Here is a 25,158-nt window from a genome sequence, read left to right on the forward strand (position 1 = left end):
CACAGTTAAATATTAAACTGTAACCTTGAAATGAAATCTTAAAATTTTGAACTTCAGACCGCGCGTCCTAAAGTTTACACTTTAATCATGACACGTGAAGGTTGTTTATACCGTGCAAGGGCGGGGCTGGGAAAGAGGGAAAAGGAGCCGCGCGGGGCGGCCCGTCCTCGGCGCCCCGCTGCCCTCACCCAAGATGGCGCCGAGGGGCCCCTGACAGGCCGCCCTTGGCCAACATGGCTGCCTGGCGCCGCTGCCCTCACCCAAGGTGGCGCCTGCGGCTTCACGGGAGCGGCCGAGGGAGAGGCGGGGGTTGCTCGGGGCGATGCTCGGCGAACGCTGGGCCGGCCCGTCCCGTCCGCGAAACGCCCCCGAGGCCGGCCCGGCCCGCCTGCCCGCCAGCGCACCCGCGGCAGGAGGGACCGCCCGGGCTCCTTGCCGGAGGCCGAGGGCGGCCGCGGGCGGGTGAGGGGCCGGCGAGATGGAGGGGGAGGGCGGCCGTGAGGGGCCGGGGGGGGCCCAGCCAGCCGGCCCCCCCGGGCCCGCGCCCCCCACGGGAGACAGCGGGAGCCCCACGGGCGAGCCCCCCAGCTGCGCCAGCCGCTTCCCCCTGCACGCCCTGGTCTGGCACAACGACTCCCGGCGGCTGGCAGAGGCGCTGGAGAGCCAGGTAAGGGAGGCGACGGGGACCGGGTCGGGGGGCTCGGCTGCCCGCCATGGCCCGGCCCTGCCCCGCCTCCACGACAGCCCTGCGAGGTGGGCTCAGCAGGGAGCGTGGCTGGCTCAAGGAGCTTCCGGGCGGAGCAGGGATTCGAACCCGGGTCTCTCCCGGAGTTGCCAGCCTCCAGGTGGTGGCTGGAGAGCTCCCGGAATTACAGCTGGTCTCTAGATCAGTTCCCTGGAGAAAATGGCTGCTTCGGTAGGTGGGCCCGATGGCATTCTACCTTGCTGAAGTCCCTCTCCTCCCCAAACCCCACCCTATCTAAGCTCCAGCCCCTCAGATCTCCAGGAATTTCCCAACCCGGAGTTGGCAACCCTAGCAAGACCGACACTGTGTGTGCTGCGCCATGCCAAAGGGCTGCTCCCGTTTCTCCCTGGCTTCTTCCTTGGAGGGGGGCCTGGGAGCCCAGGGTGGGGGCCTGGGGAGCAATCCTGCAGGTGCAGCGGGTCGGGGACTGTGCCCCCTGGGGCCGGACGACATGGCAAGGAGTCCTGCACACCAGAGCTGCTTCTGGGGGATTCTGTGGATTCTCCACTTTCAGAAGGCAACTCTGTGCTATTTTTAGACGATGTTTCTAAAACGGAATCACCAGGAAGCGAGGTCTGTGCCTTGCCCAGCCTCACTTATGTGTCTTGGGGCCCATTTAGGACCAGCATGTTAAAAGAGAGAGAGAGAACACCAGATTCTCCAGCTGTGTTGTTGAGCACTCCAGTGATCAGGGGACAAATGGATCCCTGTAAAATACAAAATAAGGGTGGCGAATGGAAGAAAAATGTCTAGGGCTCATCCAAGTCTCTGCCATCTGGGGCCTGCAGATGGGTCTGTTGGGGGAAAGGATCTGGAGGCTAGGAGGGAATGGGAAAAGATTCCAGGGAGGATGGCTTCATGAGCGCCCAGCACCAATGTGTGGCACTTGTATTCCACTCTCACAGGGAGAGTGGAACACAAGTGCAATAAAATAAAAATAAATAAAAATAACGTTTTGAGTGCGCATGTTAGAACACACTCCCGGATCCTCTGGAGTGCTGAGTGTCCGTGGCTGTCGTTAAGAAACTAAATTGATGTAGAAAAAGTTGACTGTTAAGCTGTTGCTTTGAAGGATTTGTTTTGGGAGGTAGAAACCTTGCCTTCTCCTTGTATGGGGCAGCTAAGCAGAAAGTATTCCCTTGTGTGTGTGTGTGTTTTTCAGCAGTTCAAAGCAGCATATATGGCACAAGATTTGAATCCAGCTCTTCCCATTACAAGTCCAGTAACCACTGCACCACATTACTTTCCCCTCTCCCCGTCAGTCCAGCTGTTCTCAAAAGCAGCAGAACTTCTTCTTGGCTTTCAGGGACTGATTCTAGCAATGCAGAGGAAAGATAGCTTCAGACCAGCACTGTGGGCATCAAGAAAATATTTTCAGTCACTTGAAAGGAGGCTAAGAAGAAAGGCAGGTGTGAGGGACGTGTTTGCATGTTGCATCTGAAGGCAACCTGCCAGCTGGGATGGAATCCTGGCACCACTAAAGACCTCTGCCAAAAGTTATGCCACTTTAGAGTCTCTTGGCGGGGCAGTTTAACCCTTTCCCAACGTTCTTGTCAAGGCTAACATAGGTAATTTTTCTTCTTTCTGCATAGCCCTGCCTTGTCTCTCCCCCAAGCAAAACTAGAAATTTCCAAATTGTGAGATGTGATTTCTGTTTAGAGAAGTTGGCCAATATGTTCACTTCCTTCTTTTGGAGGAGCACAGAGAATGATTTTTGAACAAAGTCAGGCAAGTGCTGAAGGCAGGCTGCAGCAGCAAGAGGCCTCATGGCCCGCTGGAATTCCACTGCCAATGAGATCAAATTTGCCAAGTCATTCTGCCTGCCTGATCTCTTTTAGTGTCCGTAATACTTGTGCAAATGCCAAAGTTAATTTGAAACAAATAGATAATAATTGGAACTCTGCTGTTGTTGTTCATGGTCTTGTATGGCATAAACTGAAAAACACACGTCCTTGCCTCAAGGAGTTTACATTTTCAAAGGGGGAGGCCATCTAAAGCAGTGAGCGAGGGTTCTGGCACGGAGCTATAATTCAGAATGTTAATGAAGCTCTTAAATGAGGCCTTTGTACTTCTTTTCATAAAATGAGTTATTGAACATTCCAGTTCTTCCAGTTCTATGCAAGTTTACTTATAAAACAGACTTGCCAAGTCCCTTGTCCATGAGACTGTAGCCCCAACTCCTGATTAAAGAATTTTAGGCAATTAAATTGGCAAATAAGCTTAAATATATCTCTCTGTTACCAAACCTCAGTAAGAGCTCTCTGGAATCTCAGCAAGAACTTGGTGATATTTTTGGCAGCATGTATTCAAGTTCAACCCATCAACCAAGTTTCAGTTGTTAGTCTGCATTTAATCAATGAATCCATCCTTTCCACTTCCCCTATTCCTGGCCCTTCGTAAATGTGGTGCAGCACCTAGCACACCACAGCAGCAGCACATCCGAGAACGACCTTCCCTCTTCGGCACCGCGTTGATTCTTGCTCTTTTCCGCTAGTGATAGATGCTCTTCTATTTCAGATTTCTAAGGCTAGTAGTGAAAGACCTGCGTAAGGTGGGCGTGTGTTGCATGCTTGTGGCTCCTTCCGCCTTGTGTGTTCTGCATCTTGTAGTGGTCTGTCAAGAGCTCTCATTGTCCTGTGTGTGTGAGTGTGACACCCACATGGGGATGTGGTTCCAGAGGCCATCTGTTTCCATAACGTCACCAGACATTTTACAAAGTTTGCTTTGTAAAGGTCGCCACTCGCTGTGTGCACTCAGGCACTTGTTTCATAGCATCGCCTTGTAGGGTGACAGCAATTCCTGGTACAGAAAAGCAGAGGCTAGAACTCCCGTTTTTGTTTTTTTAAAAAATGGGTGATGGGGGGGCCTAGTTTACCAGCTGCAGAAAACCCCGCCAGTGAGGCTCTGCTGTTGGGCGCGCTGCCTCCCAGAGGTGCTGGAGAGGAGAAGGGCCCATCCTGATGGGTCCTCAGCAAGATGGTAGCCTGAAGGTGGAGGCCGTGCCCTGCTGGGGTACCCAGTGGGAGGATCGTGCAGGAAAGGCAGGGCTGGCCGAAAGGAAGCGGGACGACGGCAGCGTTCAGGGCCTTAAGGGCGGCAGATGTGAATTCAATTTGCAGTCCACTCTCCCTGCAAGCAGGCTCAGATACGGGTGTCAGTTCAGTGATGGGCCACCGGCTTTTGCAAACCCCAGGATCAATCCCTGGCACCTTTTAGTTAAAAGCATCTGGGTGTAGCTGCAGTGACACCTCCCTCCCCAGCCGAGATCCAGTCAGAGTAGACAGCACTGGGCTAGATGGTCCAGCGGCCTGTGGTGATGGGAGCCAGCTTCCCATTGTGCAGGTTTCGATGAAATCCACAGTCCTGGGCCGTTTCCGCACGGCTTACCTCAACTCGGAACGCTGCGCAACATGCTGAAAAAAACGCGGAAGATCGTGTTTTCTCACGTGAGTTTTGTGCGATGTTGCGCAAAACTCGCGCGAGAAAACGCGATCTTCCACTTTTTTTTCCGGCATGTTGCACAGCGTTCCGGGTTGAGGTAAGCCGTGCGGAAACGGCCCTGGTTATCCAGATTTTCTAGATAGATGCTGGGTGTTCAGAATAAGCTGTGGTTTGGAATGACATCTTTCCCCAAACTTCCTTGTGTAGGAGGTCCTTGGAGTTGTCTTGGGATTGCTGTTCGGTTTTATGCTTGCCTGTCTGTGTCCTGAGAAGAGACACAACGGCAGCCTTGCAGCATCGTGCACAGCTTCCATGACATGTCCTGCAGGCCTCCATGAAGCATTATCGTGACGAATGCTTGTGCTTAGCATCCTGGAGATAGCAGCTGCCGGAGAAGAGGTCTAACTCTCAGCTCTTTAGCAGGATGTCGAGCAGCGGGATCCTCGTGGCCGGACCGCATTGCATCTTGCCGTTTCTCTGGGATACATCGAGTCTGCCAGCGTCCTGCTGCGGCACAAGGCAGACGTCACCAAAGAGAACACTTCAGGATGGACAGGTAAGAGGCTGCTTCCCCTCCCCCCCCACAACAAGCAGCAGAAGGGAGACCGAGGGGAGAGCCTTGGCCTTGCCGCTGTGTACTTCTGGCCGAAGGAAATGGACGGGCATGGGGACTGCTGCGATTCAAAGGTAGCAAGTTCCCAGGAACTAAAGAGGGTCTGGAAGTTGTGTTTGAAACTGCATGGACCTGTTTGAATTAAACATGTAGATGGTTGTTGTGGGTTTTCCGGGCTGTATTGCCGTGGTCTTGGCATTGCAGTTCCTGACGTTTCGCCAGCAGCTGTGGCTGGCATCTTCAGAGGTCAGAGGACCAAAAGACGTCAGGAACTGCAATGCCAAGACCACGGCAATACAGCCCGGAAAACCCACAACAACCATCGTTCTCCGGCCGTGAAAGCCTTCGACAATACATCAAACATGCAGATCTTTGGTTTCCGGTCTCTTTCTGCTAGCTTATCTCCGTTTGTCTTTCCTCCACCAGTCTTGCACGAGGCGGTAAGCACCGGGGACCCTGAGATGGTTCATATGATCCTTCAGCATCGGGATTATCGTCAAACATCCACAACCCTTGGGGGGGTTCCGGAATTGCTCCAGAAAATTAATGAGGTAAAGAGCTGGGGAGGAAGGAAACTCGGCCAGTGGTTGCTTCAAAGTCCAGCCCTGACATTTTCTGATTTCTGGTTCCCCCCTAAAACCATCAGAGCCCCCATGCCTGTCTCTGTTGATAATCCACCAAATTCAGCATTTGGCCTTCAACAGGCTAACGTTTTTGCAGGACTGTAATACCTATTTAAACACCATAGTTAGATTCCTGAAAGCAGAGTCCGCCGTGAAATGGCTCTCCGAGGCACTGGAAAGGCTGGTTCCAGGGAGGGGCGGGGGGGGGGGTTGATAGGCTCACCATTTTATGCTCATGTGGCAGCACCCACCAGCGGCCCTTGTCAGGCCCAAGCTAGACACGCAGTTTTTAAAGAGTTGGGTCTGGGGGATTCGAGTTCCCTGCAGCTACTCAGCAGTTTTGGGGAATAGTGGTTAAAAATAAAGGAGAGTGCAAACTGCTTCAGAATGCCTCCATGGGGGGGGCACTCCTCCCTCCCCCCTCAAGCTATTTCCCCACGTCAAAATAGCAGGGAAGGGTTAGAGTCCCCCCCCCCCGTTTTTTCTGCTCCAAGTGGAGTATTCTGTGCATGTAGAGCAGTAAGAATGGGAGAGGGACTCCCCTCCCCCCCCCGCTATTTTGACATGGCAAAAAGGTTTGGGGGGGGAGCCCCTCCTTCCCCCGTGGAGGCATTCTGGGGCCATTTGGGCTCTTCTTTATTTTTTAACTGCCATGTACTTTTTAACGGCTGTATGGTTGTGGGAACCCGAACTCAACCCTTTAAAAACCTGCATGGCTAGAGAGACCCTCGATCTCCAGAGCCAAAGCGTCTTAGGCAGCCTCTCCAGGTCACCTTCTGCATCAAGCCTTCCCCCCTCTGCCAGCCCTGCAGCCCCTCCTGTGCCTCAGCTGGGCAGGTCTGTTAGCTAGCCCTGAAGTTGCTGGGAGGCGACTGCCCCCCCTGCCCCCCACCGGAGTGCTGAGTCACTTTCGGCTGTGTTGACTTCCAGCTCAGCCAATCTTGCTATGGAGCTGTCTCCTCCCCCCACCCCACATACAGTTTATGAAAAAGTTACACAGGATATAGATCCAGAGGAGTTAGCCATGTTAGTCTGTAGTTGCAAAATAGTAAAGAATCCACTAGCACCTTTAAGATCACAATGCATATGACGAAGAGAGCTGTGGTTCTCGAAAGCTCATGCTACAATAAAGTTGGTTAGTTTTAAAAGTGCTACTGGACTCTTTACTATATTACACAGGCTGAAGAGTGCCAAATGCTAAAGCTTTATGACAGGTATTCGTTTACTGGCAGGCCAGGCATAATGGCCATCCTTTGTTACTTATATTGCGTACTGGTTTTGAACATTTATTTATTTTCTTCCCGCCGCCTTCCTCCAAATAGCTCATAGATCTCTTCTTCTCCTCCCTTTATTGTTACAAAACCCCTGTGAGGTAGGTTAGGCAGAGAGACAGTGACTGGTCCAAGGACCCCCACTCAGTCTCCTGTCAAGCGGGGATTTGAACCCAGTTCCCCTGATTTGAGTCCAGAATTCTAACTATCGCATGACTCTGGATGCACACTAGGTGCGAAGCTTTGGTTTGCTTAGTTAACTTCAGTGCAGGTTGTTGACTTTCGCAAGACCCCACCCCCCAACATGTGCTGGACTCAGGTTTGCTCTACTTTCATTTTTCTGTGCTAGACTCCCGACTTTTATGTGGAAATGAAGTGGGAATTCACCAGTTGGGGTAAGTCTGATTCAGTAACAACAACAACAACAACTGTGCTTACATACTGCCCTTCTAGACAGATTAGTATCCCACTCAGAGCAGTGAACAAAGTCAGGGTTGTTAGTATCCCCAGAAAACAGCTGAAGAGCTGCAGCTGAGAGGAGGGGCTTACCAAAGGCCACCTGGTGAGCTCGTGGCAGTAGTGGGATTAGAACCAGTAGAGTGCTGCTTCGCAACCCAACCACTTAACCAGCCTTCTTCTTTGAGGCAGTTTCTGCTATTTTGGGTTTAGCTGACTCTTCCTTGGGGTATTTGCTAGCCTGGTGCACAAACCCACGCTCCTCCCAGCTCTGAGCGATGACCCACAGCCACTCCAGAGACCAGGCAAGCGGAATGCGGTTTGAGGTATTTGTGAGTCCAAAAGCTCTCCTTTTTAAAAAGGCAACACTTCTCAATCTCCGGTTCATTTCTAGGGGCATACCCATGCACAGGACATGAATTCCTGACCTCAGTTTAATAAAAGACAAATAAGTTTATTGATGAAGGAGATTCTCTGCAGAACATGAAGCACTCTCTTCAGGCAACAAGCAATAAAGCAACACATTCTTAACTGTTGCTAAATAATAAAACTTGTCTGTCTAAACTTAAAAGCTGGCTAACTAAGCATCTCTAAATGGCTTCTGTAGTTGCATATCTCACCCTCCATCACATGGTGAGCCGTCTCTCTTGCACATCCAGCATAACAACACGCTAAGAGTGATAGAACAGAATAACATGGCTGCCTTGAGTGAACTGAAAGGCCATGTTTCTAGGCCTCACTGGCAACACAGGAACCAATCAGGGTTAAGCCATTAATTAACATTACAGCTGTGAGAAATCTAGGGCCTCTAGTCACAAACTAGCAACTTCCATACACACAGGAACTTGTTCCCATTCAAAGGAGAGCCCCTGCCTGCCCCCAAAGCCCCACCACACCTTGTAGCCTCCCCTAAACCTTCCCTTCTGTCCATTTACCTTCTTTTTGTCAGAATGATAGGATCCTCATTTTACAAAAACAGGAGCCTTTGAAAGATTTGAAAGCGTTTTCAGTTGTTTGGCACAATGTAAATTTGCTAACTTTGGGTTTCCTTATGGGATTTTATTCCTGTCATCTCTGCAGGATAGGGAACCAGAAAGATTTTAGAGATTGGAGCACCTTTCCTCCGAGGACAGGCTCCAGCATTACAAAAAAGACAGCTTGGTGCAGGCCAAGGGTGCACCTGGTGTGCAGGAAGTGGGCAGGGTGATTTCCCCCCTCCCTCTCCCATAATACTAGAACCAGTGAGGTTGATGAGAATAAGAAGATTTGGGCAAAGAGATGAAAAGAAGGGCTGTACAGCAGGCTGGTGTAGTGGTTGGGGTGGGAGGGGCCCTGGCTCAGCTGCAGGGCCTCTGCTTGGCGTGCAGAAGGCCCCAGGCTCAGCCCCTGGCAGCATCTCCAGTGAAGAGGACCAGGCAGTGGGTGATGGGAAAGGCCTTTCTCTGCCTGAGACCCTGGAGAGCTGCTGCCAGTCCGAGTAGACAAGACTGACCTTGGTGGACCAGTGGCCTTCATTTTGCATACGACAGCTTCGTGTGTGTTGAACTGGAACCCGGGAGATCCCAGTTGAAATCCTCACTTGCCGTGAAATGTGCTGGCTGACTTTGGGCCCCTCGTCTGCTCTCGTTCTGACCTGACTTCCAGAGTTGTCGTGAGGATAAACTGCTAGAGAGGAGAATCATTTATGCCACCCCTGAGCTCCTTAGAGGAAGGGCGGGAGAACAATGGGGCAAATAAATAATTACAACAATTATTCACAATTAACTTTTGGAATCTTGCCAGAAGATGTAGAGATGCCCTTTAAATTAGATGGCTTTAAAGAGGACTGGTGGAGTGGAGAATCAGTGGTTGTGATGGAACCTGCATGCTGTGTGGCAGTCTACCTCTGTTTCCTGGATGCCCTGTTTGGGGGCTTGATACTGGGCCCTCTGGCGTGCCGCTTCAAGAAACGGGCTTGCAACGGATTGTTTATCCATGCCTCATTAAGGATTCCAACCCGCCTAGTGGCAGGTTATATTTCTTCTTTGAACACCTTAGATATGAGACTTAAGAAACAGAGGTCTCTTTTTTGGAGAGCCTGTTAATTAGGGCAAATAATTTATAGGGGGTTTCTTTGTTTTAATCTTTGGGACTTAGGGGACCTTTGGCCTGATCCGCCAGAACTTTCCCCTTTTATTTCTGCCTTCCTTTCAAAGGGGCTTCACATCTGGCTTTTGCTGTCTTTCTGCCTCCTGACAGTTCCGCTGGTTTCCCGAGTTTGCCCCAGTGACGTCTGCCGCATCTGGAAGAGTGGAGCAAAGCTGCGAGTGGATATCACCTTGCTTCGATTTGAAAACATGAGCTGGGAACGAGGAAGACGCAGCCTGATCTTCAGGGGCGAAGGTGGGTGGAGCCTGGGATCTGAGAGTCTGGGGGTGGGGGGTGAGGAAGCGAAGGGGAGGGGGGTTGCAGGGGGCTGCTGGGTGGGGAGTCGGACTCTTCTGCCCGTTGGGGTGTGGATTCGGTGAAGTGTTTGGGTCCGAAGGTGGCACTTGCTGGAAGAGAGCCATGCAGGAATCATTGAATTAACTTGGCAGCTTTAGGGCTCTGGGTCAGTTTGGGACTGGTCTGATATTCTGCACCAATATCTCTGCTCCCAAAGGTCCGTACAAGTGTCTTCAGCGACATCCTTCCGTTTATCCGTAACAAGGCTTTTGTGATCTTTGTCTCTGCCCTCCCCACCACAGACACTGGGAACTGGGCAGAGCTGATTGAGGTGAACCATGACGAGAAGGTGGTTGCAACGGAGCGCTTTGAGATCACACAGCAGATCCAGCGCCTGACCCTGGACTCCATGACCCCAAAGAGCAAGGAGGTGGAGAGGCGGCTGACCTCCCCCATCATCAGCACCTCCCTGGATACCAGGAACATTGCATTTGAAAGGTGAGAGCGAGGAGTGGGGTGATACAAGCACCCACAGGGAGGGTCATGGGTGCCTTCTTGGAGAGGCAGCCTCCTCCCTCGGAGGCTTCGGTATGGGATGCTGGGCTGAGACGTTGGGAGCTGGTGTTGCGTTGTAGCCAGGGGACGGAGCTCTGTCCTGGAAGGTCCCTGGGCCCCGTCTCGTCTTGGTCATCAACTCAGTAGGCATCCTTAGGCAAGCCCCAGTCTCCCCTTCTTCAGTATGGGAATGGGCTTGTGGGGCAGTTGTAAAGGTTATCCCAAGATACTTCACGTGAAGGGCTTTGAACACAGCAAGTGCCGTACAAATGACATCTTCCTCACCCTTGCTTGGGATAGGTGCTACTTCTCTCCTTGGGAGCTGGAAGACACACAGATCCTTCTCGTTGTGTTTTTGGGATCTGAAGAACTTCCTTTTTTAATTTAATTTAATTTAATTTATTATATTTATAGTCCGCCCTCCCCGCTTTCGCAGGCTCAGGGCGGATAACAAATACAAACATCATTAAAAACATTTAAAAACATTAAATAATACAATTTGTGAGGCTGCTCGGGAAGACGTTACCTGACAGTTGTAAAAAAGATGGTGGGCTTAGAGAAGGCCGCTTTTTAAAGGCAGCGTTGCAGATGCTTTCATAGTCTGCTTTCCTTTGTAGAAATACGTCTGGCTTCTGGGTCTGGAGAACAGAGAAGTCCGAAGAGGTTAACAATTACGAAGCAAAGGTAGGAAGCAATTCTGTGCCCTTGTGCTTGCGTCTCTGTCTCTCTCCTGAGGGCTGCAAGCCGTTCCCACCTTCGCTCCGGCCCATCAAAATCCTTCCTGGATCACAGTCTTCCTGGCTCAGGTGTGTAAGGCAACTGAGAATTCTGAGTTGCTTGACAGGGGATGTGATTGAGGCCTGTAAAACTACAGCTGGTCTGGGGGGAAATGAATAGGGTGCTGCCCCTCCAAATGCAAAAATGGCCGGTATAAACTTATAGTCTGTATTTTAGTCTGTAAGCAATTGGAAGTGGTTAATAACACAATATTTTGGTGGCAGCTAGTTTCAGTGGTGCTCAGAAGGGATCGTGGTAGCCGCACAGAGGAAGGCGTATTGAGTGCCACTAGCCATGGTCACCACCACCTCTCCATTGAGAGGCAGGATGCCCGATGTCTTTCCCCTTGGAGCTCTGCCCAAGGGGTCTGGCTGGCCACTCTAAGCTGAGCTGGAGAGCCCTTGGGCTGGCCCTATGTGGCGAGGGTCTTCTCTTGCACTGCAGAAAGTCCAGGCCCTCAGATGTCCAGCTGGCTTTTTGGCTGATGGATTTCTGTCTGTGCTGCATGGAGACACACAATGAATTGCTTTGACTTGACAGCAGACAGGGGTGAGGGATTGCCGGTTGCCTTTGGAGACCTCAGGTGGGCAAACCTTACTCAATAGTTCCGTCTTCCCATTTCCCCAAAGGTGTACACAGCAAACAATGTGAACGTTGTGACCAAGATCCGAACAGAACACTTGACTGAAGAGGAGAAGAGGAGATACAAAGGTAATGACCTGTTGCCGTTGAAGATACTGAGATCTTGGGTTTGTGGGTGGGCCTCCTGTAGCATACCAGCCCAACAACAAAGTGCATTTACTTCCTGCTTGATGCTTTCTGGGTACTGGAGGCCAATTCTTTGGCTGAATTACATGCCCCAGTTCATGAGGCAGGGAGTGCAGCTGGCTCATTTGGACTCTGCTCTGAACAGGTTGTTGTCATTCAGTACTTGTTTTGAATGAGCCTGGAAGTGAAGCATTGTGTGCCATGCCCCAGCACAAACAGTAGAAGGGATGGCACTGACTTTCCAAATATCAGTTCTTGAGGCTTCTCTCTTGGGCCTCCCCCTGCCCCATACACACACCTTACATTCCAGCTTCTTAAATAACCAGTTTACAGAACTTGAACTATAAATGCAGGCACAAGGTGCCCTCCATCCTGTAGCTGTGTCAGAAAATGCTCTTGCGGTGCAGCCCCCATGTGCTAAAAGCATTCTTCCCTGGCAGGAGGGTCTTTCTCAAGTTTATCATAGGAGTATTGCAGAAATCCAGACTGTGGGGAGAGGAGTGGTGAATTCTGCCTCTGGCCAGTGCTGTGAAACAGCCCCTTGCAGTGCCCTCTGTTCAAATGAGCAGGTGCAGAAAACCAGTGCAGCAAGATATTGGTGCTTCCAGGCACCCCAAGTGGGTCCCACGAACCAGAGTAGCTTGCAGGGGGGAGGGGGGAATGTTTCTCTGGAAAGGTTCTGGTGTAGGGGCTAGGGGTTGTTGAATGTAGCTGTGTGCCGATGGAGGCAGCTTTGCTAATGGGCTGTTTTCCTCAAGCTGACAGAAATCCCTTAGAATCCTTTTTGGGCACCATTGAACATGAGTACGGCGCACAGCAGGTGAGTAAACAACATCTTAACCCAGATCTGTTGAGCATCAGTGTCAGGTTTTCTCCCGGGCGCTGCTGCGGTGGGCGCCAGGGTACCTGGCTTTGGCACCGGGATGCCGCTAGCAGGGGCGGAGCAAGGGTTTACCTTGCTCGCGGCCAGCCGGCCAGGCGCCCCCACGAGCGCGCGTGCACCGGCCTGCGTGATGACGTCACGCGTGACGTTATCACGGGAGCGCACGTGCCGCCGCCGGCCCGATTGCTGCGGCGGGCGGCCTCTGAGCTCTCCCGCTCGGTTGCCTGCGCCGCCGCAGATGCCTGGCCAGGGGCTTGTGCTGGCGGTGGCAGCGGCGCGGGGTGGGAGGGATAGGAGGCTGGTGCTTTGTGGCGCGCGCTCCCGCCCGCCGAGCCTCCTCCGGCACTCCCTCCGGCACCCCGCGCCTGCGGCCACCGCCTACCTGGCCTCAATAGGCCCACCGCCCCTGGCCGCTAGGGATCATGCAGGGTCCCGCTTTGTGGGAGGAGGGGAGGTACACATCACCCATGCACCCTCTCAAGCCACTAGCAAGCCCGCTCAACCTAGCTCTGCTCCTGTGTCGATCTTCCTCCTTTGCCTCCTTCGCCATCTTCTTTCCTTGCTTGCTCATTTTCTTCAAGAACTCCAACACAACCCACCCCGCCCTCTGGGTGGACTTCCCTTTTATCCTTTCAGCCTTCCCCTGCTCTGCCTGTCAATCATGCCCTCCTCCTGCCTTCTAACCACGGCTCTGGCTGGCCCAGGCAGCTGCACCTGTGTTTGCCTGGCTGGAAGCACTGGGTCGGTCCACCTGTGTCTCATTGGCTGGCTGCCAAGCCTCTCCTGGTGAGCTGACTGCTGGAGGCAGGCACAGCTGTGTCTTCTTGGCTGGCTGCCAAGCTTCTACAGAGTGCCTCAGGCAGCTCCACCTGGAGTCGTTTTGTTTCTGGCATCTCCTGGACCAGGCTATTGCCTTCTAGCTGGGCTGCAGGCTGGGGCGTGGCTCTGGGCTGCTGTGGCTGCTTCTCCTCCCTGGCTGGTAAGGTTTCTGTTTGGTTAGCTGCTGGCTGGCTGTCCCCACTGCCTTTGCCCTGTCCTTCTCTGGTTAGACCTCACTCTCCCTGCCTGGCCTCCCAGACTCCCACTGGAGGGTGGGACTAGCTGGCCTCCACCTGCCCCTTCTAACCCTCTGAGGCTTGGGTGCTCCTTTCCCTCCCTCCTGCGTAGGTAGGTTCTTGTCCTGGGCATCTGCTGGGGCAGCTGTGTGGCTGTCCCCCAGCTGCCTCCCGTCCCCTTCTCCCGGCAAGTCCGGGGGCTGCTCCTCAGACCCCGGACAATCAGAAATGAGGGGACCTCCATATACAGAGGCAACCAACCTCTGGTTACTAGTGCTCGGAGGCATCAGCCTCTGTGCCCTGTTGGTTGGCCCGTTTGGGCCACTGGTTGGCTGTTGTGCCAAACAAGGTGATGGACTAGATAGACCTTCTCTGGCAGGATCCAGCAGGCGGCACTTCTCTTCCCCGAGACTTGGCTTTTCAGATGGGCCTGGTGCCTAGAGTGGTTTCATCTCGCCATCCCAGAGCGGTTTTAGGTCTCGGGGAGGGGGGGAGGGGGGAGTGGAATCCTTTTTTGTTAGTATTGGCATACCAAGCAGACTCCTGGGTGTTCATTTTGGCGTTGGCTTATGCAGACGCAGAAAGAACATTTGTCCTTCTCAAAGGTGTGCTCCTCAGTTACAAAGTTATCTGACATTTCCTCTCTGCATTAAATAATGTCCAGAATTTTGAGGAAAAGAGCTTTGCCCAGCCACCCAGGACAGTGGGAATGGCAGGGTATAAATATTTTGATTCAGAAATTACAAATGAACGTCTGCACAGTTTTGCTCCTCTGTTTCCCAGGACCTCACGACAGAATATGCCACAACGAACAACCCAACGGCCATCACTCCAGAGGAATATTTCAACCCAGACTTTGACCTCAAAGACAGGGACATTGGGAGGCCCAAAGAAGTCACCGTGCGGACTCAGAAGTAAGGCCGCTGCACTGCCAGGCCCCCGGAGCTCGTGGCTTCAGGAGGATTTGCTTTTGCACGGGGAGGGGCTCCTCTTTCTACAGCCCAGCTTGCAGATCGCCACTCGGCTTCCCTCTGGAGCTAGCGATGCTCTCGCTGCTGGGTGAAGGGAAGTTGTTTCCTGCCAAGCAAAACCTGCTAGAGCTCAGCATCCAAGCCAAGGTCAAGGGGGTTAGTGGGGAGGGCTTCCGGGTCTCAGGGTTTCTTTCAATAGGTGCCTGAGCCCCATGCCTTGTGCCTTATACATTTCCCACTGATTCCAGCCCCTGCCACCTTGAGTGTGGATATTTAACACCACTGGGAACAATTAACCAGAGTTCCCTCCCCCCCCCACAAACTGTGATTAGGCCTTTTTCTCCCAAACAGCTGAGAAACTGGTCAACTCATGTCTGTGCGGCAGGCAGGGAGGCATTCATGTGGCTGAAGACTCCTTTGTACCAAAAAAAAAAATCCTGCACATAGAAAACTAGCAAGGAGGAAGCGAGGCTAGACCCTTCTTCCTGACCTCTCATTTTCTGTGTTGCAGGAATGATTCTTTTTGTTCCTCCTCCCTCCCTCCCTGCACAGTCGAAAGTGGCAAAGTTCAGGCACCAGCTTGCTGTGCCCAGTGCTGTTTTGGAGTCGGGGTCCCAGAGATGCTTGTTCGGGGCCGTCCTGTCCAGTCCTGGGCGGCTTGTGCGTGGACAGCAGGGGTAGGTGCACGGCCCGGCTGCCTGCCGTGGCTGTCTCTCCTTTTGTCCTCGCCTGAAGTGTCCTCCTTGCCTCTTGCAGGTTTAAAGCGACCCTGTGGATGTCGGAAGAATTCCCCCTTTCTCTTGTGGAACAGGTCACTCCCATCATTGACCTGATGGCCAGGACTAGCGCCCATTTCGCTCGACTCAAGGACTTCATCACCCTGGAATTCCCTCCTGGATTTCCGGTCAAAATAGGTGCGGAGCCTTTTCCTCCTCTTTGGGGGTTTCCTTTTCCTCTAGGCTCAAAAGACCAGTGCCAGGTGCTCTCGGGCAATCCTTAGGAAATTGGGATGCTCTTTTAAATGAAGCTGGAGGAAGCTGAACAACGGGGAGGGCCTGCGCCTCAATGGTGAGGCCCCAGTTTGTGCACAGAAGGTCCCCAGGTTCAGTTCTTGGCATCTTGGGTTAAGAGGAGGATCTCAGTTAGCCAGGATAAGACAAGCAAGATTGCTGCTTGAAACCCCGGAGAGCCACTGCCTGCCAGAGGAGCCAGCGCAGGGCTGGGTGGACCTTGGATCACAGCCTTGCTTAACCTTCCGCCTTCTCCCTCTCCCCAGAAATCCCCTTGTTCCACATACTGAATGCTCGGATCACCTTTGGGAATGTGAACAGTTGCAGCACAGCAGAAGAGGTATTGCCCGAGACCCTCGAAGGAGCCCAGCGGCAGCCAGGTGAGGAAGCTGTGCCCGGGGCAGGGGCACCTGTGGGTTGCCGTCCCTTTGGCGTTAGAGAGCAGCAGCTTTTATCTTTGGGGTGGGATGTCCCCAAGAGCCCAGGTTCTCTCCTTGGGGGCACCATCTGGTGTGCTCTCTTTGTGTAAGCTGGGCAGGGGGAAGTGGATATATTGCGGCAGAGTTCTGCAGCAATGCATTATGAGATATAGCTCTAGGCAGCCCTGCCCTGCCCCTTTCGATAGCAATGAAGAAACCTTGCTTGGATTAACCAGCCCGCCCAAGCTTCTGCCTTTCCCCTATGATGTGCACAGCCCCCTCCCCCACCATTTTGCTTTTGTTGGAAATAGAGGGAGGATGGGAGGTTGAGGAGATGTGCAAAGTTAGTTTCAGTCCTGAAGCTTCAGCGGGCAGCGAGGTGTAGGAAGCAGGCTGCACTGAGAGTTGCCATTGTCAGAAACGTTAATGGAAAGATGCCGAAGCTGGGATAGAGTGCCACACCTGCCCAGGATGTGGCAGAAGAATACTAAAAAAGTTACAACAATTTTAAAAAAAACCAAGCTAGGCAAACCTGGCAGCCTCACAACCTGTGCTTCAAAAGTGTCTCGACAGCCTTTCTGAACCCCGAGCAGTCTGTCTGAGCAGCCTCCCCAGACTGATGCGTCCTCTTGGGGTTCACACTGAGCAGGCGGCAACTGGCCCTTTAACTTCCGGGTTGCATTCCCAGTGGGACCCTGCCCTAAACAGCTGCTGGCTGCCAGAGGCCAGGGGGCTGAATTCCAGCAGGGCTGGCAGTCCACTGAGGCTGTGCCACTCCACTCGCTCCTGGGGTGGGGGGGGGCTTAACTCTCCACTCTGCTCCTGGAGGTCTGGGGCGGTGCTGTCTGCGAATCCCAGGACATTACTGACCCTCTTTCAGCTGACCTCATTTCCAATCTCTCTCTCTCCCCCCCCCCCCCCCGCATCGTGCTCCAGCCGCTGCCTTTGCTGTGGACCAGTCCGTCTTTGAGATCCCCAAATCCTACCGCATTCAGGATGACGGCAGAAATGTGCGTGTGCAAGACGAAGACAACGAGATCATGCAGTTTGCCATTCAGCAGAGCCTGTTGGAGTCCGGCCAGAACAGAGTGAGTCTGCAGCACAGCCAGGGATGCTTCGTGTGTGCCTGGAGGAGGTCGGCTGGGCCGCTTTCTTCATTCTCCTGCTCTGTTTCCACACATGTTATTTGCCCCAGGTTCAAAGCTGTTGGGAAGCCGCGGTTTCCCCCCCTGCTTTTCCACAGCATCGCCATACTTTCATGCACCTCCTAGGGTTTCTTGCCTTTCCCCTGGCCTTCGCTAAACTTGCTGTGCTCCAAATTCTGGGAAAGATGGCAGCCTGGGTGGCTGGTAGGAAAGTTCAGGTTTTTCCAGTCCTTCCCTTATGGCAGCCATTTTCCCTATAGTTTCTTCCATGGGGGGGGTGGGGGGGAGCAGTATTTTTTTAATCAGCTACTAAGAGCCAAGCTACGAGTGATGCCTGACACAGGTTGGACACTTGTCAGCTTCCCTCAAGTTTTGATGGGAAATGTAGGCGGCGTCCTGGTTTTACAGCTTGGATCTCCATTACAGCTGCAAGACCAGGACGCCTACATTTCCCATCAAAACTTGAGGGAAGCTGACAAGTGTCCAACCTGGGTCAGGCGTCACTTGTAGCTTGACTCTGAATATCTTTATAGTAATATAACATAATAATCTGTGTGTCAGCTTCTCTGAATTCTCGGCTTTCATTTTTTAAAAAAAAATCTCTAGCTCTTTTTGTTGCAGCAATATAAGGGGAAAGGCATATCTTCATGACAAAAGGTTAGAGACTTACTTTGAAAAGTTGGGAATTCAGAGAACCTGTTACAACAATATTCCATTTCCTGCTTTTTTAATAAAGAAAGGTGCCTGTGCTACGGGGGAGGGGGGAATGGCCACTGCCAGGGGACCAGGGCAAGGAAGCTGCGGCGGAACTCACCATGTGGAATCCCTGTGGCCGCTGTGTTGTATTGGCAGGCCCAGCAAACGACACATGTCCGTCCTCATGTGAAACACACCCCAGTCTCCAAGTTTCTTAGTCTGAAAGAGCGCCTGAGATGGCTTTGTTGAGAGTTGGGGGAGCCCGACTCCAGCGCAGCTGTGAGCCAGCCCAACACTCTTTCTGACACCCCCCCTTCCCCCGCAAGATGAGGTTTTATAAGTGCCCCAAAGTTACAAATGTTTATCCAGCTCCTTCATGTGAATTTGCTGCCCCCCTCCCTGTTTCCCATGTCGCTCTTCTAACCTGCCTTCTGGGAATGCAAAGGCCAGCATCCTCCCCCCTCCCCCTGGTGTGTGCAGATGGAGATGCTGGGACTGTTTTGCTCTCTTGCAGGAGGCCTTGAGCGCCACCGCCAATGGGGCAGCTTCCTACTCACAGGACCTCAACCTTCAGTATCAAAGGTAACCTCGTTTCTTGCGGGAAATGATGGGCTGCACCAGGGAGCAGCCACAGCAAAGATTAGGGGTACCGGAGGGGGGTGGCAGCCCCCCCCCCAATCCGTGCCCTCTCTAGAGGCTCTTGGGAGGGAGGAGTCGCTGGGAAGGTCCCCTCCCTGTGGCCTTGGAGAGCCGCTCTCGGCCAGAGCAGCAGGTGGCGCCAGATTCCAGGATCACTTTGTTAGTAAAGCCTGGGTTGACGGCCCCCAATCCTAGCCAGTTAGGATTTGATTTTCCACCTCTGAACATCTTACTCAGTTGTGTGTCAACCTCCACAGCTGTCTGTGTGGTTCAGGTGCCGCTGTGTGCTCTACGTGGAGCTGTTTGTGTCCTCAGAGTAATGGTGTCAGGTGATTTGAGCGTGTGTCCCAGTGTTTTCATGTGATGGAAACAGGGGCTGTGTTGGAAACCAGAAAGGGACAGGCCCAAGAGAGAGTCTGGGCAGGGCTTCCTCGTTCTCCAACTTCAGACAATGCAGATATGATGCACCCAAATCCCTCATGAAGTGCTCACAATGTGTATGTGAGGGGGGGGGGTGCACGCATTTTTTAGCATGGCCAAGCTGCTTATGAAGACTGCCCGCCGTTTTGTGCCAGGTCAGTCCCTCTAGCTCAGTGCCATCTTTTCTGACTGACAGCTGCTCAAGGCAGCCTTCTCTCCCCCCCATCCCCCCCCCCCGCCCCAGCTGAGGTTCTTGGATGAGAGATGCTGAGGATTGCGTTTGGGACCTTCTGCCTGCAAAGCTGGTGCCACGGGCCCAGGAGCTGCAGAGAAGGTCTGCTCGGACATGTTAGACTCCTGGCCCTCACCCCCACCGCCAGGTTGCCACACAGAGCTCTGTCTCAACAGCTGCTTGAGAGTGTTCTCTGTCTTACGCAGGGCCTTGCAAGAAAACTTCCAGGCAAATGCCAGCCACGTTGTCCCTGTCGCCCCACTAAGAGATTCCTCCAGTTTTGACCGGGACTTACAGCTGGCCATGGAGCTTTCCGTCCGTGAGCAACAGGAGCTGAAGCGGCAGCAGGAGGAGGAAGAAGCTGAGCTGCAGCAAGCCCTCCAGCTCTCCCTTCTGGAGAACTAGGCGGCCCTGGTGCAAAGATGGCGAGAGACAGTGAAGCAGCTCTCAACAGCCCTGAGAACGGCAGCGGCCCAGCAGCACCGAATGGGAGCACTGGGATTGCCCTCCGTGGGGCAGGCGAGCTGCCAGAGTCCTCCCTCAGAGCACCATGCACCACTGCTGGTGCTCTTTCCGTGTGCTGCAAAGCCTGGACTGGAGGGGAATCCCTGGCATTGCCCTCACTTCTGTTACCCAAATGCCTTTCGGAAAGACAGGTGTAGTCCCGCTGGAGAGCCTGAGTAAGAGGAGAGTCCTAGGAGAGTCGCCTCACCTCGACCAAAGCAATCTCGCAGCTCTCCAGGTTTTCCCACGAAGCGTGAGGTGCTTCTCTGCTGGGGATCAGGGCACTGCCTGCTCAGGACGTCTTTTCGTCCCCCTTTGAACCCGCCACTTCCTGCCAGTTGCCTTCCTCTCCTTAGCCATTCCAAACCAGCCCATTCTTGCTCTCCAAGGCGAGAATCTCTGGCTCTAACAGGTGCTTTGTACAGCTTCCTTTTGGGATCGTTTTTAAAGCCTCTTAAGGGAAACTTCCTCAGTGATGAATGCCTACAGCAAAAGGAGCGAGGAGGGCCACTGCCATGCGGTTTCTATCTGGGGGGGGTGCGGGGGAATGTTCGTGTTGCCTTTTCCAAATGCCCACAGCCATGCGCCATGCTCCCTCTCAGCAGAGCATCTTTCACTTCCATTTAAGATGAGCAGATAAACAACTGACTGCCACGAGGACTAGCCTCTTCAGACGTTCGTATCGCCTTCATTTCTGAGAGCTCTAGATCTTACCGCTCTGTGTGGCAACATAGAAGCTGTGTGCGTATGCACGCCGATGCCTCTCTCCTCCTGAATTCTCTCCTCCCCTTCCCAAGTCACAGCTGATGGGGTGGGGATAGGGCCAAAGGCAAGGGGGGGGCTCCTTTCTCTCCCCAGCTCTTTCAGGAAGGGTGCAGAGAGGGATAATGGAACTGGGTAAAATCACTGGGGGGGGGGTGGTCCTTAAGCCTGCACGTGGAGGGCAGGGGTTCTTTTTGCCTTCTAGTGCAGCCTCCAGTGCAGCTCTGCTAGAGAGCACTTCTCATACCTGCTTTGCACTGCAAATGCCAAAGCCTGTCTGCTTCTTAGCAGAGGCGGTATTTCCTGCGCTTGAGCCTCAGCTTGGGCTAACCCCCACCCCCAATTGCAGGTTTTTTTGCAGTAAACCTGCTGGCTGCAGGGAGGGGTTTTCCAGGCAACAGTATCGTGCGCAAGATGCTGAGGCTATTCTGGCTGACCCTCTTCTGTTACTCTTCTGTCGTGTCCCGCACCCGGGGCCGGCCAGAGGCTGCCTCTCAGGGGCGTGTCCTCCCTGCTGCTGGGGAAGATGGCAGCAGCATCCAGGAGCGTGAGCCAGGAGGCATTTGACACCGGCCTGGAGACATCGTTCCCCTTGCAAATAAAGAACGTTGCTCCTTGGCAGAAAGCGTTTTATCTGGTGCTCTTCCCAATGCGGAAAGGGGGGCAGTGATCAGGAGGTGACCCCCCCCACACACACACACACACTACAGTCAGGCTTTTCTCCCCCTCCTGCCTATGTATTTATTTAAAGCATTTAGTAGCCGCCTTGCCTCCAAAAGTGCTCAAGGCAGCTTTCAAAGTAAAATATGAAGTAAATATATAGACAGTTTTTAAAAGCAGCACAAAAATGGAGCCAACAAAAGAGCGGCAAAAGACACATCTGGTTTATCTCTCACCTGTCCAATGTGCCCCGAGGGACTGGGAAGCCGGGATAGGCGGGGGGGGGGGGGGGAGTGGCAGTCCTTCTGCGGCGTAGACTCTTTGTTTGTTTGTTTTATATCCTACCCTCCCCACAAGCGGGCTCAGGGCAGGTTACGTTCAACATAAAATGCGTTAAAATCACATTAAGAACATACAATTGTAAAATTACAGATTTTAATCACCGACAGTAGTCCCCTTGCCTCTAATACGCGGGGTGGGGAGGGAGGGAGGGGAGAGGGCAGGAGTTCCCACCCAGGAAGGCGGGCAGGCTCATTTTCCATAAGGGATCAGCCCGAAACGTCCTCCTTGGGCTGCAGAATCTGTCACCTGGGTGGGGGGTACAGCTTGAGCAGCTCTTCTCCATTGCACATGAGTAATGTCAGCTGAAGAAGTGTCACCTACACTGCTGTGTGGCTCTCTGAGAGCCTTCTTTAACAAACGGAAGCCCCTTGACAGTCACAGGAGCCCGGAGGCAATTCTACAGGCCACCAAAGTTGTCTTCCAGCAAAACATGAGCAGTTGGCATTTCTCCTACCATGAGCCAAGGAGGTCTAACCAGAGTTTGATTATAGTGTCCAAATGAAACTTGCGAAGCGTAAGCACTCTCCCGTCCATGAAGTGCAGTGCTGTTGCCAAGTCCCGTATGACTAATTGAGCCAAATGCAGAACAAAAAGATTCACAGCCATACAGCAGTGTCTGTGCTTCAATCTATCTTCTAGCTATATAAAGACAAGTGTCCTGACTGACCCATCAACGCCCAGCCCAAACCCCTGGACCTAGAAACGTGAAATTTGGGCAGGACATTCCTTTTGTGATGTAGAGGCTCACTAAGAAGGGATTTTAAGAAATTCGCCCCCTAAGGGGGTAAAAAGGGGTCAAATGTGTTTTCCCAGAAGGATGCCGCTTCCCTGTGTGGCTGGCAGGCTGCTCCGCCCCCTGCCCCTGCCATCTCAGCCACTCTGCCCTGAGCTCATTTGCATATGCGGCCTTGATTGGTCGTCATCCCAACATTCTAAACAGTATGCAGGACGCATGCAGTACTCGGGACACGTTCAATGACTCCCAGTCATTGAACGTGTCCTGAGGTAAAAATACACCTCCCCTCTAGGGTTGCCAATCTCCCTGTGGGGCCTGGCTTTCCTGTGCGGTTGATGGGTCAGCTGTAGAACTGTGTTCTGAGGAAAAAATCAGGTAAAAGAAACTGCAGACAGTTGAAGAAAGACAATACAAGACTCCTGAAAAGGGATTTTATATAAAAGTCAGTATAGCAACTGCGTTTCATGGGGAGATGGTGCACAACCTTTCTAGGGGCCATTTCAATGCGAACCTCTTACATGAACCTGCCGAAGGGCCCACCACACCACCCCTCCCTCAGTCCAACTCCACACCTCTTGCAGCCGTCACCCCTAAGTGCCCCCAAGGAGCCTCCTTGTGCAAGAAATACTGATGCTAAAAGGAGGAAACAACTTACATATGCGGCAAAGAAATATGCACATTGTACTCCTGCAGTGCACTGAGCAGCAGTGGCCAAGTAGCAGCAAGTCCCGAGTCCAAAGGAAAGGTGACCCTCCCTGCAGGCCTGGGCACAGCAGTGGCGACGACCCTAGCAGGTCTAACAGCCACGATATGCCCTGGTACCATCACTATCACAGAGAAGTCTATGAACGGGCTGTGCAGGCATGCCATTCTAACACCCAAGAATGACAAGGCTGCCATCATTAATGAAACACAACTCCCTCGAAGGGGCAGAAATGGAGTACAGATCTGTGGACTCAGTGGTGCAAATGGATGATACGGTCCACTACCCTGTGGAGTGCCTCAACACGCTCAGCCCTCCAGGCTTCCCAGCCCACAAGCTTCTCCTCAACGTGGGGGCTCCAGTGATGCTGCTCCAGAACCTCAGCCCACCCAAACTCTGCAATGACACCAGACTACGAGTGAAAGCCCTCCACAGGAACATCATTGAGGCCACATAGTTCATCAGTAGTGCTGGGGTGGGGGGGGAGTCGGTGTTCATACCATGCATACCATCAGATAACCTCTTCGAGTTCAAGAGACTGCAGTTCCCCCTCAAGGTCTGCCTTGCTATGACAATCAACAAGTCCCAGGGGCAGACACTGAAGGTGGCAGGAATTGACTTGAGGGGGGACTGCTTCTCACATGGGCAGTTCTACATGACCTGTCGCAGAGTGAGCTCACCCTGCAACCTGGTGATCCCAGCACCTGAGGGGGAAATCACCAATGAGGTCTACAAAGAGGTCCTTCAGTTGGAAAAAAGGTTGTACGTATTTTTCTCTTTATTTATTGCACTACAGTCTTTTCCTTTTAAAATCTCTTCAATAAATGTTACATTTTGAAATTCACTTCATCAGTTTTCAGCATCAACACGCTTCGCTTTATTTAAACACCTTTGTGAAGCTTGGGTACTATGCTATTATGCTACAAAACCAACTCCCCCCCCCCAATAAACCAGAAAATATTACACACCCATAAGTATTATAACTTGATTTAAAGTAGTTAAATTCCATAGCGAAGCATGGGTATCAAGCTAGTTATGTATATTTATGACTCGTACAAAAGATGTCAAAACCGTGATTAGATACCAAGTGGTTAGAGCAAACAGACTGCTCTTGTGTACTCATTCGATCACACACACACAATATTCAGCAGGCCTGAGGGGAGAGAGAATCCTGAGGGAACAGGCCAAGGTCCTGCTGGGGCCAAGTTTCCCTTGGGCAAAGCCCAGCGTAAATATCATTCTGGAGATTTCCCCAGACCTTTTCAGCTCCAGCTGTTGCAACCAGCACTCCCTGCAGTAACAAATCTGCTGAATAACATATTAAGGTGCCAAGGCTGCCTGGGCATGTCAGAAACACCATTTAAAAAGTCCTGCTGGATCAGACCAGTAGTCCATCTAGTCCTACTGCCTGTGTCACATGGTGGCCAACCAGTCATCCTGCATGGCTAACCCACCAGGTGTGGAGGCTGAGGCCTTCCTGCGATGTGGCCACCTGGCCCTGGTCTTCAGAGATTTGTGCCTCCGAATGTGGAAGTCCCCTTGAGTCGTCATGGCCAGTAGCTACTGATGGACCTATCGTTAATTGGTCTAATCTCTTTTTAAAGCTGCCTATGGCTGTTGCTACCACTTCCTCTACTGACAAAGTGAGCTGTGACTCACAAAAGCTCCTACCCCTACCACAAACTTTGTTAGTCTTAGAGGTGCTACTGGACTCTTGCTCTTTTCCACTGCTACAGACAGACTGACACTATCTGCCTGCAGTCTCTGTGAGAAAGGCGGACTATAAACGACATAAATAAAAATAAATAAACACGGCTACCCATCTTGATCTACTTCCTCTACTGGCAGTGAATTCCACAATGTAATCACTCGTAAAGAAGTATTCCCATTTGTCCATCCTGTATCTACTGCCCGTCAGCTTCATTGGATGTCATCAAGTTCCAGAATTTGGGGACTCCAGTTGCCCTGTTAGGAACAGAACTTGGCTTTCCCTCAATCAGGTCCCGCATTCACCTGGCTATATTACAAGCATGGGGTGGGGGGAAACAAAGCATAGATGATTCATTTAGCAAACTCAGTTACCAACTGCTGCAAAGCAAGGTCAAAGAAAGGTCTGAATTTCTTAGTAACATTATTTCCTGCTACACAGTCCCAGATGACTTCAGCCCTCAGGGAACAATTTTGACCTGTGCGAGTGGGTTTATAAAGGTGACAACTTGACAATTGGTCAGTTACCCAGACAAAGGTCTCCCCATGGCATAAACTTATTTAAAAATACCATCTTAGAGCCTCCTACTTGGTTGATATT

At 52.4% G+C, this 25,158-nt stretch overlaps 1 protein-coding gene across 4 annotated transcripts; it reads left to right on the plus strand.

The window, feature by feature from the left end:
- The first annotated feature begins 338 nt into the window (after window positions 1-338).
- ANKRD13A (ankyrin repeat domain 13A) lies at window positions 339-21,027 on the plus strand. 4 transcript variants are annotated; one of them, XM_054996459.1, is made up of 16 exons: window positions 339-667; window positions 3,263-3,296; window positions 4,607-4,742; window positions 5,226-5,350; window positions 7,043-7,088; window positions 9,388-9,531; window positions 9,876-10,071; window positions 10,746-10,812; window positions 11,535-11,616; window positions 12,432-12,493; window positions 14,395-14,525; window positions 15,339-15,496; window positions 15,859-15,972; window positions 16,948-17,099; window positions 18,367-18,434; window positions 19,350-21,027. In XM_054996459.1, exons 4-16 carry the CDS (start codon window positions 5,261-5,263, stop codon window positions 19,546-19,548), a joined length of 1,509 nt encoding a protein of 502 aa, XP_054852434.1. In that variant the 5' UTR covers window positions 339-667; window positions 3,263-3,296; window positions 4,607-4,742; window positions 5,226-5,260; the 3' UTR covers window positions 19,549-21,027. The 4 variants fall into 4 exon arrangements, with proteins under 4 accessions (XP_054852434.1, XP_054852435.1, XP_054852432.1 ...); XM_054996460.1 differs by having other exon boundaries at window positions 4,610-4,742; XM_054996457.1 differs by lacking the exon at window positions 3,263-3,296 and having other exon boundaries at window positions 382-667.
- Window positions 21,028-25,158: the final 4,131 nt, after the last annotated feature.

Source organism: Eublepharis macularius, chromosome 13, assembly GCF_028583425.1.
Source record: "Eublepharis macularius isolate TG4126 chromosome 13, MPM_Emac_v1.0, whole genome shotgun sequence".
Taxonomy (NCBI): domain Eukaryota; kingdom Metazoa; phylum Chordata; class Lepidosauria; order Squamata; family Eublepharidae; genus Eublepharis; species Eublepharis macularius.